Source organism: Ptychodera flava, chromosome 18, assembly GCF_041260155.1.
Source record: "Ptychodera flava strain L36383 chromosome 18, AS_Pfla_20210202, whole genome shotgun sequence".
Taxonomy (NCBI): Eukaryota; Metazoa; Hemichordata; class Enteropneusta; family Ptychoderidae; genus Ptychodera; species Ptychodera flava.
Genome location: NC_091945.1, coordinates 6,134,054 through 6,153,328, shown reverse-complemented (window position 1 = coordinate 6,153,328; position 19,275 = coordinate 6,134,054). Strand labels below are relative to the sequence as shown.

Genomic DNA, 19,275 nt, shown 5'->3' with positions numbered 1-19,275 from the left:
AAAGTCTATGAAACATTCTAAAAACTGCCCGATGACAAAATTTTCCAATCAGAATGAGTAAAAACGACGTCATCACCACACCTTGTAAGCCAAAGTAAGCTGATTTACTTTTCTTAGAATTGAAAGGTACGTTGGAGATGTAAATTCTTAAGAGATTTATTTTTTGTCATTACAAGAGTCTATTTTAGCCAGTGGTAGTTACATGGTGTCTGAGAAAGAAAAAAAAACATCTGTTTGTGCTTAGGGTGGTGATAAATCATATCAAAATCAGATTTCTTTGGCATTTGTTACAAGGTACAAACTGACCTCCAGTAACTCCATTGGAATTTAAGTCCAAACTGTTGTTTTCTTGTTGTTGATGCCACTGCACACACACAGACAGAAAATAAAGATATGAAGATAAAAAAATTGTGTGTATTACTGTTATGACTTCAAGAAATACAATAGATTGTTTGGGAACCTTTTATTTTAAATATGGCACTGTGACCCACGAGTGCACACACACACACACACACACACACAGAAAATAGTAAATCATGTAAAACATGTGATTTTCAAAAAAAAAATTTGAAAAGAAAAGTTATTATGTCTGGTTACAGGAAACAATATTTTTTTAGTTTGCCTAAATATAGGGCTTGATCTTGCTGTTCTACAGGTCAGCAGTAAATTTTGTAATTTAGACATCAGAATTCAGCACTGTGTAAGGCCATAGTGAACTCATTCATAGAGAAGGCTGAATAAGCCTGTACACTGTGAAGTGATTCCATGACAAGCATTGAGGTACCTTCTACCATGTCTACAGTCCTCCAGAATTGTCCAGTTGCACATTTCTCGTCCATACATTGGAAAGGTAAAATCACTGATCTTGGCGGTTTAGTTCAGTGTTCCCAAATCTAAAACTAATGGATTTTCTCATTCCTGATCACAGAAGCTGAAACATGGCCACTGATAATATGACTAAATGTAGCCGAAACCATTGTATTGAATGTGGTCACTTGAAGGTAGAACACACCTCAGGGACAGATATTCAGACTTTCAAACTTTTACAATTCTCTTCTGATCTACCACTTTTGAGGCTCTGTGTGTATAAAAATTTTACCACCTTAGTTTTTCAAAAGTTTTATTTTTCTCCATGGAGTTAACACTGGGGTGGCTGCAACTGTGCATTTCTTTTGTACCAAAATTTGCAAAGTGACCCCTGGTTTTTATTCTTTATTGGGAGAGAGAATGGTTGAAAGTTTTAGCAAAATTTTGAGTCTTTCACTTTTCAGGCGCATACTATAGGGTACTCCTTTAATAAGAACGCTGACTGTGTCATTGGCTTTTGAAAGTCACCTGAAGAGGGCGCACTTTATTTGGCGGATCATGATCACTGGTGTTTTGAGCACAATTGTAGGCCATGTGTGTAGTGTAATGCTGTCCAATATTTGGCAATGGCAGCTTTGCAAAGTCATTTATTTGAAAGGAAGACGTTCTAGAAAAACTAGGCATCAAATGTTCTGTTTGTTGCTTTGAACTGACCTCTTAGGAATTCTCGTCAGATTTTCTCACAAATTCATCCAATGAAACCATTCACATGACAAACAAAAATGACATAAAAACATACTATTGGGCTTGCACTTTCGGTGGCTAAAATGTCTACAGAAGATTTTGCATGCTCAAAAACTGGACGGAAGTGAATAAGGCTTTAAAAGAGATACTAAACACTAAAATAACAGAAAGGCATAAACCATGTTAGAATGAAAATATTTTATTCTGTAATTCAAACTTGAACATTTACATACAAATAAGTTACAACACCTGGTAAAGGTTAACAAGGTCAAAGAATCACACATTTTGTTGATCAATAAGAACAGTGAACTTGGACTTGTGGAAACAACAAAGTTTCAATTACGTATTTTCAAGGTGAACGATTAATTTGAGAGTAGAAGTTTTTCATACAGCTCTGCATTTTAGACTCTTGACGGCAGACTGAAATCAAAACTTTGACTGGTACATCTTGTTGATACCTACATATTCATGATCAAAGCGTACCACATTAACGATTGAAAATGAGAACAATAAGTTTGATTGGACTGTATCAGTGTCACACATGGCTACAGCATGGATTCTTGTGTATGTCAAGGCCTGTGTATTTCTTTAAAATAAGCTGTCTCCTATGTGTTATTACATGCCTCAATGTGAGTGCAAATCAGTGCATTGATTTGAATACGAACATCCAGGGAGTCAGCAGGCGGGTGAATGATGTACTGACTGGTTTCCTTAGTTACGTCAAAGTGGACGCTTAATGCTAGATGCAAAATATCCATGCATGCACTGCTTCTTTTACTTTCATTAAAATATCTTTGATACTGGTCGATAATGGTAAAATTGTTTGAAAATGCCCTGCATGTGACTAAATGTCATATAGCATTAACTGTGAAGAAGCATGTTATAAAAATATTATTGCCTGAATACATGGGTTAATGAGCCCTTGCAGCAGAAGACAATTTGCTCTCCTGGCGTCAGGCAAATTGTCACCTACTCTCTGGTACATAAACCCATGTATTCAGGCAATAATATATATTATTGTTTGCTACACTGAGAAAATCAAGCAGAAGCCAATGGTGAGGTGCAAATGTTAAGATGAGGATAGGGAATACAATTTGGAAAACAGTACAAGTAAAGATAGGAACAAAGTTGGAATGGATGCACTAACACTTGGAATGAAGAATATGTAGTAGCTAGATTCAGGAAATTTTGTATAGGATAAAGCCCAAGTATGAGGGCTCTTCTGGTATATAAAGTCCAACCCAACGATAAAATGTCGAGGCCGCAGGCCGAGACATTTTATCGTAGGGTTGGACTTTATATACCAGAAGAGCCCGAGTACGAGGGTTTTATCTGACTTAAAAACTATCGCCCCTAACTGATATATTTTCGTTTTCAATGTGTTTACGTCAACCGTCCCCTTTGTAAATGTAACATGTTTAGGATATGAATTAAAACTTTTATTTGTGAAATAGCCTACCAATGTAATGGAACATCCTATAAATGCCCTAGGGCACATTATATAAACGCCCTTGGGCACAGCAGATTTTGTGTTGCAGCTGGTTTTCGCTGTGTTACCAAATTTGAATATTACAAGTCATCGTTGATGACACAGTCCCCGCTTGTCCATTTTGTTATAATCTTTGGTGTCTAGGTAGCCGTGGTCTAGGTAGCTGTGGAATGACATTGATGCAACGGGTGCATCAGGCCTGTGACTTGTATAATAAAGTAATCTGAGGAACGTTCAATAAATGACTCATCTCTGCCGGTAATGACCACTCAAGGAACTTTTGATTACATCACACATAACGATGCCCTTACTGCCTCCAGTGTCATGATTGGCACATACTATACACATGGTTTGGTGGAATTTTCGAAATGGTATGGGATCGGGTATGTTGTTGTAATCAGCCATTTCGGATCATATATGAAACAAATTAATGTGCACAAGAATGCAGCCATAGTATTTTATCTTCGTATCACGTTTGAACAAAATCAGTCCACCGAGGGACAGTGACCTATGTTTATGTTTCAAAGACATAAAAAAATCACACCAAAATTTAAATCAAATGACTGTCTATTGACCATATGGATCATAGCACAAAATTAGTAGACATGCATATGTATGCCATAGTACTTTATCTTTGTACCAATTAAGTCTCAACAACATTGGTTAGAGAATATTTGCATATGATTAAGCCTCAAAGACACGAAAAAATCCAAAAATGACCATCTGACAGCGATATTGGAAAAAAATGACAATCTGGCAGCCATATTGGAACATGTCACGAAGTAAATTGACATGTATATGTATGCCATAGTGCTTGATCTTTGTGCCAAGTTTAAACAAAATGGGTGTAATGACCTTTGAATTACGATTCAAAGACATGCAAAATTCCAACAAAATGGCAGTTCTGCAGCCATATTGGATCCCATCCCAAGCTTAATTGATACATGCATATGTATGCCATAGTGCTTTGCCTTTGTGCCAAGTTTGAACAAAATCGGTTCAAGGATGTTTGAGTTATGGTTCAAAGACATGAAAAAATCGCAAAAAAATGGCCGCCTGTTGGCCATATTGGATCATATCACGAATAAATTGGTGTTCATATGAAGGGCATAATGTTTTGCTTTTGTGCCAAATTTGAACAGAATCGGTTAAAGGATGTCTGAGTTATGGTTCAAAGACATAAAAAATCGCAACAAAATGGCCGCCTCACACCCATATTGGATCGTATTGCAATATAATTCGACATGCATTGTAGGACATAGTGTTATGCCTTTGTGTCAAGTTTGAACAGAATCGGTTCAAGGATCTTTGAGTTATAGTTCAAAGACACGAAAAATCGCAACAAAATGGCCGCCTCGTGGCCATATTGGATTGTATCACAAAATAATTTGACATGCATATGTAGGCCATAGTGTTATACCTTTGTGGCAAGTTTGAACAGAATCTGTTCAAGGATGTCTGAGTTATGGTCAAAAGACATGAAAAATCGCAACAAAATGGCCGCCACGCGCCCATATTGAAACATATCGCGAAATAATTTGACATGGTTATGAAAGCCATAGTGTTATGCCTTTGTGCCACGTTTGAGCAGAATGTGCTCAAGGATGTCTGAGTTATGGTCCAAAGACATGAAAAATCGCAACAAAATGGCCGCCACGCGCCCATATTGAAACATATCGCGAAATAATTTGACATGGTCATGAAAGCCATAGTGTTATGCCTTTGTGCCCAGTTTGAGCAGAATGTGCTCAAGGATGTCTGAGTTATGGTCCAAAGACATGAAAAATCGCAATAAAATGGCCGCCTCGCGCCCATATTGGATCGTATCACAAAATAAATCGACGTGCATCTGTAGGTCATAGTCCTATGTCTTTGTGCCAAGTTTGAACAAAATTAGTTTAGCAGTGTCTGAGAAACTGTTGATGACGGACGGACGGACGGACGGACGGACGGACGGACACACGGACGGGACCCAATCTATAAGTCCCCGCCGGACTTCGTCCGCGGGGACTAAAAACGTACCAGATGTCTACAGAATATGACATGTTCACTTTTGATTGGACAGTACTTTACTACGGCGCTGTCATTCGTTTCTGGAATTTGGTGACCAAGGCTTTATGAGTAAATAAAACACCCTGAATTGAGCACTCTGATTGGTCAATCAACAGTAGATAGTTTTTAAGCTACTGGTATATCATGTTGCACTCATCGTAGAATATCAAGTGAAGCCGTCTTACGAGGATAAAATCATGAACAAAGTCGTTAAGGGAGAATATATGCTACAACATACTTGATAGTGGCAGTTCTTGTATTGCAGGTTAAAGCTGAATGACAAATACAGTAAAATTCAGTCAGGTTATGTGTATTGCATTGAGCTTTCATATCCAACTCTGTAGCCCTACCATTAATGGCAAATAATTTCACACATGAAATATTGCTTCTTGCAGATTTTTTAAGCGTCATTATTTTCATTGAACATGCAAAGAGAAAAGGCTAAAATTTCAAGAAGTCACATGAACAGTTGACTTTCCCTTTGGGAATATAAAAATAATTTCCTATAAACTTTAAAAAGGGCTAAAATTGCAAAGAACTAGCTGTCTATGACAAAAGCTTGTGTCTGCCACCAAGCCAAAGTGTAGAAGATTTAGATATAGGTACCAGATCACTATAGTTGCTGGCTTTTGAGAAAATGAAATCAAAGGAAGATATACAGTGAGGAGTTGATCAAAGAAAAGTGAAATTATGAAAATGTCAAGAAAGACAATAATCTGACTTTATACAGAAAGGAAACATTGCACAAAATTCAAGCTTCTCTTTTCACTCATGGCTGTATAAATTTCTAGGTGTTGTGTTTATACATATCCAATACTGATAAAGAACAACAACATAGTTGAACAATTTTTAGTGGAAAAAAAGACAATAACATCTATGACAATAATATTAGTAAATCAAACCATTAACTTTGTTGATCGTACTCCTAAAAATGAAAGACAAGTAACAACAGAAATCAGGTACATAACAACACATACATCAATTTCTGAAAAAGATTTCCTAATTTCTCAAAGAGTACTGTCATATAGACAGAATAAGCTAATTCATCTTTTAACCTCAGCACAGAAATCATCACTTTAGAAAATTACTTTTCTCTGATGTGATTCCATGATACTGATATCATTCATGATTCATCGATTCATGATCGTTTTGTTCAACATTTTAGCAGGCGTCACGTTTCTTTAACACCTTGGGTAAAATCTCACATAAGACATGATTTCAGCAAGTCTCTGCAAAAACTGACACAAAACCTATCAAAAACTTTGTCACTATGTTGGTTTTCCGCAACACAACACATGATGATGGATTTTGTGAGAACAAGGTAATATAAACCCTAAAGTCAAGGTCAAGTCAAGTCTCTCATCAGACTCTTCTTGCTATTGGTATGTCATTTAAAGAGTAGCTGTGTTCTTGGCACATACGTTACCTAATGAACTTGGCCACTTATCTTTGAAGGTACACATTTTTCTTGGTGAGCGATACGATTTACAACTTCAAGACAAGGAAGAGTAACCGTGTTTAAGACAAGAAGTCTGTTTGGTCAAAAGTTTTGAGGTCAGAGGTCATTTGTCACCAGTCAAAGGTACCATATCATTAGTGATAACACACAGAAATACATATATCATTTAAAATCAGTGATCAAAGCAATGAGTATTCTGCTTGCATGTTTGATGTTTCTTAATATTGAATTGAAGACTGCGAGGGAATCTCATCAAATTACAGAGGGATCACAGTTTCATTTTACTTTTTATCTAGCAAGAACAATTTGTATAAACGCATCTCTGATGAGGGACTGTGTACATGAAAGGTGACAAGATTACAGGATATTCTCACAGATAATAAGGTGTAAAATTTCAGGCAATGTAGCCTCCTGTTCTAAATCCTTCATGAACATTTATTTTATTGGAAGGATGACTTGATTTTATCGGTGGTACAGAAATTCTCATGTGATTAAAAACAGTATTAAATCTGTGAGTACTGGTACAAAATAATCAACTCTTTTGTGTAATACATGATGAATTACATGAAGGTCAAATTGGCTGACACTGATTTAAATTATAAATTTATGCTAATAACAAATTTTAGGGAATACCGAAGCAGATTTTTCACCTGATTATTTTCGCTGATCACAAAATGATGACCATGATTGGACTTTAAATTGGCCAAAAATTAATAAAAAATATTTGTTAAGCGATAGACACTGTCATCCATGTTGATGATGATCTGAATTAATGATTTCTTTCTGCCAAAAATATGAATTAATTGCCAGTGTAGAGAGTTAAATTCCTCTATCTGTAAGCAAACTACAGTCATTACATGAAACCATACACTGGGTTAGCCGCTTAACAGTTTCTTAGCTTTACAAAAATACATGATCTCAATGTGTTAAATTCACAATTCAACAAAATAAAATTTTTTGCAATGAAATGAAAAATGCGCTTGTCAAAGGTATCATAAAACTTATGCTGATAAATTAATAAGTTGGTCTCTGTGTCATGAAAAATGCAATACTGGCAGTGTTTTTGTTCATGGAAAAATGGATGTACCATAGCAAGCTTTTGTCAAGAGATATTTTGTTGGATATCACTTGAATTTTTTCATCTCTTGCTCTTTCCAAACCATAAGAAAATCTTGCAACTTCAACAAGAACTTGCCAAGATGTGACAAACTAAATGTGTTGACCAAATTTTTAAATTTCTACCAACGGACAGATATCACACTCACAGGACCACTGTTGTTAAGATCTCAAACCTTGCTCATGGTGGAATCAGTTTCCGTCATATAAACATCACCACCATAGAATCCCATGTCAGATGTCTCCGTAAGCATCAGCACTGTGTAAGCATCTTATGTTGTTGACTGTGTATCTTCCTGGTCTTGGATGTTTGTCTCTGTGTTGTGTGTATTCTTCATATGCATTTCAAGATGAGAAGCACTCTGAAACACCTTACCACACTTGGCAACTTGACATTTTTCCGTCTCTGATTTATTGCTGTGGTACATGTTGATGTGGCGGTGTAAGTTCCCACGAAGGAGATACGCCTGATTGCACTGACTGCAGCTGTAGATGCCCGTGTCCTGCTGATGTTTCAGTTCCTGCTGCGCGTCGTGAATCGTTCGGTGCGACATCTTCATGTGTGTTTCGAAATCTTTGACTTTACGGTAGCAGATCCTGCATTTGTCAGGCTCAACTGTAGCTTCTTCTGGCGGCGGTGACTTTGGAGCTGCTTCAAACTCATGCACTTGTGTGTGCTCACGGAGACTTGCGCGAGTGACAAATTTGTTGCAAGTTGTGCACAGGACTTTGTTTGTGTCCACCTCCTCATAGAACTTGACCTTGCATTTCTTACACTCAAAGGGGAATGACTCAACGCCAACAATACCCATTGGACTTATTCTGTCTTCTGACGTGTCTTCTAGGTCAGAAGAGTTACTGTTTTCACTGATTTTGTCGTTTTCATCCTCTTCACTTGAATCTTCGCGCACAGTCCCATCAACGACCACATACCTCTTTGGTTTACGCTTGTTTCGAGACTGTGGGCAGCACTTTCTACAAAAAAAGTCTGACTCGTCATCCATGTGGGCGAATCCATACTCAAATCTTTGCATGCATGATGGACACATGTGTTTTACGGTCAGTGAGTTCACAGAGAGAACACGGAGGTCCTTCCTGACTTTGCAGATGAATGTCCAATTGCACATTGGACATTGTTGTATCACCGTCCGACAGTTAAAAATATTGTCTTTGGCACAATGTAGTGGAAACAAGCAGAGCATAGTGTTGTGGGATGTTTCTGTTTGGTTATTGGACTCGGCTGAAGGTTGGTTTCCTATCACAGTCTGTCCAACGTATGGGACAGACGCCTCACCCTTTTGTTGATCAGATTGCCCATCGAAAGCTTGTTGAGATGTTGCAAGTTGTGACTTCTCAGAATTTACTAGTTGGTTTGATGTGGACAATGCTCCAGTGATTGGCTCCTTGCCAACATGAATTTTTGTGTCTGACGATGAATCAGAAGTGGATACAATTTTCTCCTTTTTCACATCAACATGCCTACTTTCTGCAATGATTGAAGACAGTATTTTATTTTCATCGTGGCACTTGGGAAAACTGTCGACGGGTGGTTGCATTGATTGTCCTTGTGCTGCACTTGCTAATACTTCCCTGTTGTCATTTGAATCAGCCTTGGATTCAGACTCACTTTCAGGTTCAGCTGACACTGACCGTGGTGTGGATAGTTTTCTACCTGTAGATGCGCTGTAACATTCAAGTGCATTTCTGTGCGAGAGGTCCTCCTGCTCTTGAATAATATCTGCCACAAACATGTCAGGATTGACACAGCGATGAAAGTTACTGATATGTCTTCGGAGAGTTGGCAAATCTCGGAAGAAATACAGACATAGGACACACCGATACTTGGCGATGACAAGTTTTGATGTTCCTCCGAACTTCGCCATTGCTGCCACTTTCTTCTGATGGGTGATGCTGTTCATCGGTCGAGATGAGTGTTCCTTTGTCACATGAAAAGATAGACGTAACTTTGTTGAGAATGAAACTGGACAGTAATGGCAAGAGTAATGTCTTTGTTTTATTGTTACGGTGTTTTCCTTTGGTTTGGTTGAAGACTCAATGATTTGATCTTCTGTGTCTGTGTCTTGAGATGTTCCCTCATCTTCTTGCTTTAAAACAGAGTCAGTCAAGCTCGGACTCTGAGGTACTGCTGATGTGGCAACTATGGAGCTGGCATCAGTCTGAGCTGAGTCTCCAATGTTGCAAGTGAACTCTGTACTTGTTGACTGCACCGGTGTTGTTGAATCTGACACTGAAGATGTTACTGGGGTAACACTGCTTGCCGTTGCAGCTACAACTTTGGCTGGAGAAGTCGTTGAGACTGGAACAGATGTACTCACAGATGACTGGATGGCCATGGCCGTACCCGGCTGTGTGCCTATGTCAGAAGCTGGCTGTGCTAGCTGCACTGGCTCAGTGGCGACTTTTCCATCAAGACTCTGGTTGGCCATGATGGTAGGCCTTGGCAATATTGCTCTGTATTTAGGGTCATTCTGGTAGTATGGTTGCTGCATCAGAGCAAACGAGTTAGGTATACCTACTTTTTCAATTATTGGAATCCCTTCAGAGGTTCGTTCATCTTCGTCTCTAAGCTTTCCAGCCAACCTCATCGCCCTTCTCTTCTTTGATACTCTCTGCGGCAGTGGATTGATGTGGGGTTTATCACTTTTCCCTTCAGTAGAAACGTATTGGTAATTTTGTACAGGAAGTTCTGTTGGGGCGTCTGATGTTTGTGGAATGTTTTTCTTGTTACCTCCGAGTCTGCCTCTGGGTAAACCGACTGGTACGCTAGTGACAGTCTGCCATGAACCTGGTGTCGGCGGTGTGTAAAATCGCTGCACTGTGACATTGTGTCTGTCTTCAAGGTGTTTGTAGTAAGTGCCCTCATAGGCAAAGACTTTACAGCAATACGTACACTTCATGATATCCCTAAGGGGAATACTCTCATTCTTGTGTGCCATCTTTAAGTGTCCGCTCAGCGTACCTGAGTGGTTGTATGCTTTCCCACAGAGATGGCACTTGTAGGGTCGGAGGTCATAGTGCTTGTTCATGTGTTCTTTCAGATGGTATGACAGATGAAATGTCTTGCTGCATATCGTACACTTGAAACGTTTGTCATCGATGTGAGATGGATAGTGTCTGTTATAATTACGTATGCTTTTAAAGAGCCGGCCGCACTCCTCACATTCCAACTGTCCATCCGCGTGACGTATCGGATTTTTCCTCACCTTGGTTGTTTTGGGCAGTCCCTCTGGTCTGTTCGTCTCCACCTCCTCACCTTCCTCAACGTCTGAAACATCCTCTTCTGAATCACTGAAAGAATCTCCCGCCACCGGCTTTGGGGCGATTACCCTGTATCTTCTCTTCAACGTATGGTCAGATTCCTTCACATTTTTTTCCTCTGACACAACTTCTTTTTGGCTGCTGTCATCGACAGCCAAGTTTTCCACTTTGTCCTGACTCTTCATGACATCATCTTTCTCACCCTCATCGCTTTGTTTCTTTTCTTCCCCATCATTTTCCTGTCTCACATCTTCTTCCGGTTTCACATCTGCATCGTCATCCTTCTTCTCTTCTTTGATACTCACACCGATATACACTTCCTCTTCCATGGAATCTTTCTTCACATCTTCTGCTCCTTGGGTATCCGTCACTTGCTCCGTAGGTGGTGATGCAGGTTCCAGCTTGATCTCCCTTGGTTTTCCATCAATCACAACAGTATTTTGTGGTTCAGTGGCATTTTCTTCACCTTGGTCTGATGACTCCTCATCCTCAACTTGTTCATCGTCTTCTTCCGTTTTTGAATTTTCCACACTCTCATCCAGCCTGGCTCTTTTGCTGTTCTTGTGAGCTACTAGATCCTTCACTGTAACCCTACGAGGTAGCTTTTTCTTTTCTCGCACTGATTCATTGCCGGGTCTCACCTCAACGGGACTGGCAAATACACCTTGAGGTTTATCTTGGAAGAGTAGACTGACTTCTCTCACCTTCATCATAGACTTCATATCTACCACCACACGTTTCTCTTGGCTGCTTGCTGTTTCAATGGGCTTAGGTTTGATCTGCTGAAGAGCTGTGGAGGTTTGGCGGGTCCTAGCTGCTTGAATTCGGTGAGGTTGCAGTGGCTGGATTAGAATTCTTCCACCAATCGGTCGACTCAGCCTAGGAATGGCTACTTTGCCAGACACGGATGTTGCTGGCATTACGACTGGTATCTTCTCTTGAGAGTCAGTGCCTTCATTTTCATGAATCTTTGAGGAATGCCTCCTTGGTGATCTGCGAGGCAAGTTTGGTACACTATCACTTGTTCCTTGTTTCTTTGGTAAAGCTATGGCAGAGCTAACGTTTGGTGATTCTTTTGGTTTTATTGCACTGCCTTGTGAACTCATTTGTTGAACACCAAACTCCTTCGGTAGCACCAACTTGGCGGGTTGATTGGGTATCTGGTTTTGCTGCCATGACTGTATGACCTGGCCTGGCTGTCCGAAGGCTGGAATGACCATTTGTTGGGTGGGTGCACTGGACATTGCTGCCGTTGTTGTAGTGACAGTGTTAGGTGAGGGTCCAGCGGCTGAGACGAGAAGAGTCGGTGACTGCGCGTGTGTGACAGGTCTTGCAACACTTCCTGCAGGCAATGCTACTGCTGTAGTGCTGGCAGCTGGTATGGGTGTTGCAGTTCCCTTCGCTGGTAGGACATTTGTAACACTTGTTGCAGGCAATGTTTGTGACAGAAGTTGGAGATTTTACCGTGGTGGCTGATAGAACACGCGTTGCTGCAGTTCCTTTGGTTGTACTCGGTGATACATTTGCTATTGTTGTTGAAACCATGGTAACAGGAACCAGTGTGGTCATGCCAGATGCTGTCATACCACTGGGTAAGATGTTTGTCACATTTGAACTTGCTGGCACCACATTACTGGCGATAACAGAACCAGCCGGAACGTTAGTGCCAACGTTTGCCAGCACAAATATGGGCGACGTTGTGTTTCCCGATGAAGCCATGGCACTACTTGCCACTGGCATAATGTACTGAACTTGTGCTGGCTGAGAACCAGGAGCCGCCATCACTAGTGCAGGTGACAACTGAGGAAGAGCTCCTATTGGCTGTTGACCAGGTGTACTTTGAATACTACCAGCAGGGGTATTACTATTACTTTGCGCTGGCGCTATTTTTATTGGAGCTGTAGGGCCTTTGGGTGCTTTGCTTGGTGCAGTTGTGCTGGTCGGAGAAGGGTTTGAATTCACTGGTACAGGAGTAATTTCCCCCCTGCTTGGATCAGAGCCCTTCGGAAGTATAACCCTCCGGTACTGCATCTTTAGCTGTGAATTGGTCAGCCACTTACAACGAGACAAGTGTTTCATCAAAGAGCGAGTCAGAAACTCTTTCTTGCAATAGTTGCACCTGGTGGTTCCCATGTCGCGCATCGGTCTGGATCGGAAGTACAACTTGCCACATTTCTTCTCATGTCGTTTCATTGAACTCCGTGTGGAGAATATAGCTTTGCACTTCCAACATTGCAAATTAGGATTGGCTGGTTGCTGTTCTTTGATCCTTTTTGCTTTTTCTTCACGGCAACGGTGAGAGTGTATCTTGAGTCCTCCTATGCTCATGAAAGATCTCCCACAGTATCTACACATAGGACGGCCATCCTCTGAAAGAACACAAGATTAAATATTGTTATGACTGGTATGTATCTCAAAATGATAGAGGAAATTTCACAGAAATCACAAAGGGCCAGCAGCTGTAAATTTTGATGATTTTTTTACAATTTTTATTTTGTATATTAATCGCAAGTTTTATTTCTGCTCCCCAAAACATGTTGAAACACAAACTATTGAGCTTGTCTATGCTGTGTCTATATGCATAAAATGCACTGTTTGTGTGGACAAGTGAATTCTAGTCCAGATCAGAACTCACTTGTCAACAATAACGATTCAGTCTACACATGTACAGGCTGACTTGACAAACTGAATTCTGGGTATCTCAACATACTTCGGAAAGTAAGACAAACAATTGTTTTGTACATACAAACAAAAATAGTAATAAAAATGATCAAGTTACAGCTTCTGCCCTTTAAACAACCTGTTACTAATCCTGGACACAGGTCTTATCAAGAATACAATTAACAAAGAAATCAAACAGCTAAATCTAAAAGACTGGTGGTGAAACAGTTGATAATGTTTCTCTGAAAGTATCAATTCACGGTACGGTAACTTGAAACATGATTTCCTTAAACAGTCTTCCCTCACATCCAGGAAATAATTCACCGTTTATTTTCAATTTATATCCAAATAAGTATCACTTCAGTACTAGATTTAGAGCACTGTTATGGTTTCTAAAACTTACTGTATGTGTAACTCCAACCAAACTGAGAACTTCCACCTTCTAATGAGTCTTCTTCAGAATTCTTATCTTTGGCTTCACTGGCAAAATCAAAATAAGAAGGAAATAAAATTTAGAGATTACAATTCTAAGCTCTTTAAATCAGCAAATTTCTTTGTATGATTTGATTTTGTTCTTTGACAAGAAGTTTCTCTAATCAAAAGTTTATTTGCTATTAGTAGTATTACTGCTGTGTATGACCGTCATGTAAAACTTCATACTTTATTGTCACAGCAGTGAGTAGTTTATTCTCTAAGCATCTGAAATGCATGAAGAAGCGAAAGGTGTTAATTTTATAAATATTGTCAAGCCTGAATGTTCATCAAATATTTTGGAATCACAACGGTTTTCGAACAAATGTATAGTGTGAGCATTTAATCTTTACGGCCCTGATACGGCTTTTGCGGCCCGAGGTCGTACGGCGGAAGGGCCCGAGCGTGCGAGGGCCCGTACGCCGTACGACCAAGGGCCACAAAAGTCATATCAGGGCCGTAAAGGTTTTATCATATACCTTATGGAATGATAAATATGCAGTTTACACAATATTCAACATTGTTTAGGAGATAAAAATGTGAGCGATATCAAAAATTCATCGCCATTTGTGTCAGTTTTTCAGAAATACGATGGCCGCTTCCCTTCGCGGATTGACATACATAATGACGTCATTTGTTTACCTGCAGAATTCTAGAACGCGCAAAGCAACGTCCGTATTGTATGTGACCAACAGAGATCAAGGCTGAAATCGAGGTGTAAGAAGGACAAAAGCGTAATGTCAGTTTCTGGTAATTTATACTGAACAGGCACACACTTAGGATACACAGGATTTCACAAGAATTTAGTATTAAAAGCCGATGTCACCTGCGCGGCTCCACTGTCGCCACGTGCAACTACGATCTGAGCGAGCAGACGTTTTCCTAATCTCGCGCTGGCTTTGTGTACGAATGGAACGTTTGCGGATAGCAACGCGCATAGTAACCAGAATCGAGATAGTTCAGAAATGCACGCGATTGCCCATATTTGGGCACCGGGCCGGGGCGTGATACGTAAAAAAAATGCACGGATCTGAGGGCGCTTTCTCCCATAGTTTTACACAGGCACGTGAATGTAGGTATATGATAATAGTATATGATGCCCTCAAGATGATAGAGGCACTTTGTACATCTGCAGAACAGCGCCCCCACATGGCAGCAAATTGTTGTGTATTGATGCATGGAGTATTACCTCATTTCAAATATCAGTAACAAAAACATCACTAACTCATTTCATTTAAAATTTACTTTGTAAGTACAATGTGAAACAATTCATGAGCAATTATTCTTTTTCTACAAGAATAAACTTTTTTTAGAAGTCTTCAAAGACAGTAAGGTTATCTGATAATAAAACTTGTAACCAGCATTTTGGCATAAATAGGTAACATTTGCACTAAAATGAAACACAGGTGGAATGTGTTCAGCAAACCATACATTAGAATCCTACTATTGTCCAAAATATAAATGAAAAATTCATTCAATACACAGAAGTTTAATGAGACTTAATTTGCTGTAAGATTTAAAATAGTGTGTTTGAAGACAGAAATTCTTAGATTGACAAATTACAGATTACATGAACTATGAACATTAACACAGGCAGTTACATTAATATGGGCTATGAATATTTTGTATAATTTTTAACATTGAAATTAAACCTTTTATTTTGCTTTTGTAAACATTAAAAAAGTAACAATATTCTCATATTATGGGCTGTAAATGTCACCAATCACTTTAACATGAAATGAAAAGAAATTTTGTTCGAAACTTTTGTTGAAGCTTCTTGGTATTTGAAGACAAAGATTTACACCACTTTGGCACAGCTGTTGCAATTTGTTTCTTCACGCTCGTTATTCTCAGTTCAACATGAGAGGGACCAATGAGAGACAGGACAGGAGGCACCAAGTGGTGAAATGAATGAGAATTTCACTCCCACATGGTGATTGCACTTGATGTTAATCTACGGAAATTTATGGACGTATCGTGGCAAAGTTCAATGCTGACTGTCGTCACACAGTTTGACAGGATTAATTTTCAAAGTATTGTGAGGTAACAGGTGTGAATCAGGTCTGTACATGAACATTATATAACTGTAGGTGTGGTGTAATAATTAATTTTGTGTATTCTGATTTGAACAAAGGTTAAAATATGTGACTTTTGTCATGATTATTGCACATTGCTGGCTTCACAATAAAGGTGAAAGCACCCAGCCCTACCATTTTCACAAATCACCAACACATCTATGATGGTTGCTATGGTGAATCAAACCAAGGATGAAAACAGGTTGAGATACCAGATGACAGATGAACATAACAACAAAGACAGGATTGAGCTCCAGCCAGCAAAACTGACCAGAATGGAAAATATAGAAACCTGACCTGTTGTACAGACAGTGCGTTCACATCCTAATCAATGTACAACAACTTATCAAAATATGACCCTTCGTTATCATCTGATCAACATCGACAGTGATGATTAATTGGAGAATTTGATGTTACAGGGGCCATCAACATTAAATGGGATTGGATGGGAAAGACTTATAGTTGTGTGGGCGTGCATCATGCTTGTCATGTCTGGAGCATTTGACTTTTTACCCACGATGCAACCTGATATGTCCTCCTACTTGACCCCCTAAGTTTCCAATAACTTCTACATCACACAGTCAGTAATGTCAAAGTATTCTATACAAGTCGCTCTCTGATGATATTGTCCGGTCAAGATTTCTTTACAAGCCATTACCGGTAATACAGTCAGTTTGAATGAAAAGAACCAAAAGCATATCAGAAGATATTCAAACACTCTTCATAGAAAATCAAGTTCTTTCACTTCTCACAACCAAACTTCTCTGGCCTGACTTGAACAACTTTCACAAGCACCACTTCCAGGTACTTGTCCAGATGGCCCTTTCTGCCTTGTGATCGTTACACAACCTGGATAATTTACCAACTGAACTGACTCCAAGTCTCCTGACTGTGAACTATTTCAAGTTGATTTGTCACGTGTTGATATTCTACACAAAAGCCACTAACAAATAAAAAATATCTGCAGAAGTTTCTGGTTTTAAATGTTAACGGCTCTTTCACAATGTCTATATTTGTTTTCATGGAGAAGAAAAATGGAAACAGTTTGTCACATTCAGTGCCGTGTTGCACTTCCTTCAAGATTTCAAATTGTCAGAATAAGATTATTATGCAACTTATCTCTTGTTACTGTGAAATATTCTCAGGATCATTGATATGTGAGGACAGATCACACTGCCAATTTGTCATACAACGAAGTCATGCGGTGAGGTCATAAAGAGTTATACGGCAACTGAGATTTGACCTTTGACTTCCAACTTCCTGCATTTGGGGTCATCTGTGCCACTGACAATGGCTGGGCACACCACCAAATGTGGAAAGGCCACAGAAGGTTACTTTCACAACCTGTGTTGATTTATGTAACTTTACTTTGAAAGGAAGTACCGGGTATATGCTTCAAGCTGTTGAGGTAAAGGATCTTGTAAAAAATTGCCATCTCTCATTGATGAAACAGAAATACGAGAACTTTTGTTCCGAAGAGCAAGTACGGAAAATTAAAATGATAGCATATAATACTCTTACCTCGATTCTTCAGTTTCAAGACTATCGCCTGTTTCTATGGTAATCTTGTGTTCGTCTTCCTCATTGGCCGCATCTAATGACTCATCATATTTGCCGTTTCCTTCAAAGTTCTCGTCACTCCCTTCATCTTCAGCAATGACCTGTGATGCAAACAACCACGCAAAAGGTTTTGGAATGACATGATTTACGGCCAGTATGGGATGTGGTTCTGTGCTGGCCACCATGTAGGGGATTTCAGACAAGGTAACACAAGTCAATGTGATAAAAGTGAAATGTGGAACTGGAACATATAAACACTATTCTTGTATTTTTTATCATTTTATCCAGTTTGGTTAGGGGGGATGGCTCATTTGCTGTTGTATGAAATTTTCCTGAAAAAACAAACTTTAAAATAATCTCCAAGCAGCAGCTATCCAGGTGTACATGTAAGATAATAATTATGTGTGTTGTTTCACAGTTGAAAACATATCAGAAGACGGTCTTCTCAAAAGTAAGCTGTCGATGACCTTCATTTGTCTGACAGTCACACACCGGTATAACTCAAAAATCACAGATATCTAGATCTTTGCCTTTACTTTAATTCATGTTGTTGTTTTTCCAATTCAAGATAAGCTTTTGGAACAGGCATGGACTGAATCTTATAAAACTTGGTTTCAGTTCTTAATGCGTATTACAAGACTTATGAAAACTAAATTTGAAACTTTTGGTACCTGACAATGACATCCTGGTGTACCGGTATATCCGTATTATTGAATGACACTTTCCCAAACTCACATAAGAAATGATATTTGATATGTTTTGCAATGTGTTCCTGAAATCTGTTTTCCACATGTCTTCTACCATATGATTTGTCGCTGTCTAATGACTTATATCTATTTTTCATAGCTTTAGAAACTGTACTTTGCCATGTTTCAGTTACGATTAAAAAAAGCAAATTCCTATCTAAAACATTAATAGCAAGCAGATGTCCACTATTGGTGACATCATCAATGAAGGAAACCTTGGCGTAGTGGGTTAAACTCCTTTTTTGTCCTTTGATAATTCATGCAAGTAAACTGCTCCTTGGGTGGGGAAATCTAAGAAGTCAGGGAAACCTACAGGTGGATCCTTTATCAAGAAGTAATCAAATAAAAATAATGACAGATATTTTCACATGCTGTGAAAGTTCATACCATTATGATATCATAAAGGTCATTGGCTGATATAGATTTTCTTTTGCAAAATCATCTTTGTGTTTATTTGCTATTTTGAGTCACTCTCATTATTGGCTTAATTATCAAGGAATTTTGCATTCATTAATTTCAGTTTAATGGCTCTCGGGTTGCAGACCTAACCAAAGACAGAGCTGAAAGCTACAACTAAACTTCTGATTCTTCCAAGACTATCGGCTGAATTCTCATCAATCATTCAAGAAAGAAACATCTATCACCATACTGGACGTTGTGGAATTCACTTGAAAAGCACATGGAAGTCAGACACCATTCCAGCTGATATGAGTGTGACATAAATTCTCTGATTAACTAATTACTGATATTGACGGTACCGGGTAGATCATTCAAAGATTTGTTATTTGTCTTTGTGACATTCCCATAAAGTGGGAA

General features: G+C 39.1%; 2 protein-coding genes and 1 long non-coding RNA gene across 4 annotated transcripts in view; 1 reads left to right on the top strand and 2 right to left on the bottom strand.

Annotated features, from left to right (window-relative positions):
- Positions 1-1,734: 1,734 nt before the first annotated feature.
- LOC139116715 (uncharacterized) lies at positions 1,735-12,356 on the bottom strand. The gene has a single exon (XM_070679320.1). It carries the CDS (start codon positions 12,188-12,190, stop codon positions 7,940-7,942), a length of 4,251 nt encoding a protein of 1,416 aa, XP_070535421.1. The 5' UTR covers positions 12,191-12,356; the 3' UTR covers positions 1,735-7,939.
- The window catches only part of LOC139116717 (uncharacterized), a 27,028-nt gene continuing 19,968 nt past the window's right edge, over positions 12,216-19,275 (bottom strand). The window contains exons 3-5 of the mRNA XM_070679323.1: positions 17,675-17,814; positions 14,011-14,087; positions 12,216-13,315 (exon numbers count right to left, since the gene is read on the bottom strand). Coding sequence (XP_070535424.1) covers positions 12,216-13,315; positions 14,011-14,087; positions 17,675-17,814 — 1,317 coding nt within the window. The remainder of the gene's footprint in view (positions 13,316-14,010; positions 14,088-17,674; positions 17,815-19,275) is intronic.
- The window catches only part of LOC139116718 (uncharacterized), a 2,145-nt gene continuing 652 nt past the window's right edge, over positions 17,783-19,275 (top strand). The window contains exons 1-2 of one of the 2 annotated variants that reach the window (XR_011548360.1): positions 17,783-17,917; positions 18,980-19,213. This is a non-coding gene — a long non-coding RNA (uncharacterized lncRNA). Of the gene's footprint in view, positions 17,918-18,979; positions 19,221-19,275 lie in introns of both variants that reach the window. The other variant, XR_011548359.1, reaches the window with a different exon arrangement.

Excerpts from the sequence above, each read along its gene's own strand:
- LOC139116715 (XM_070679320.1), bottom strand. The coding sequence starts at position 12,190 with ATGTCCAGTGCACCCACCCAACAAATGGTCATTCCAGCCTTCGGACAG.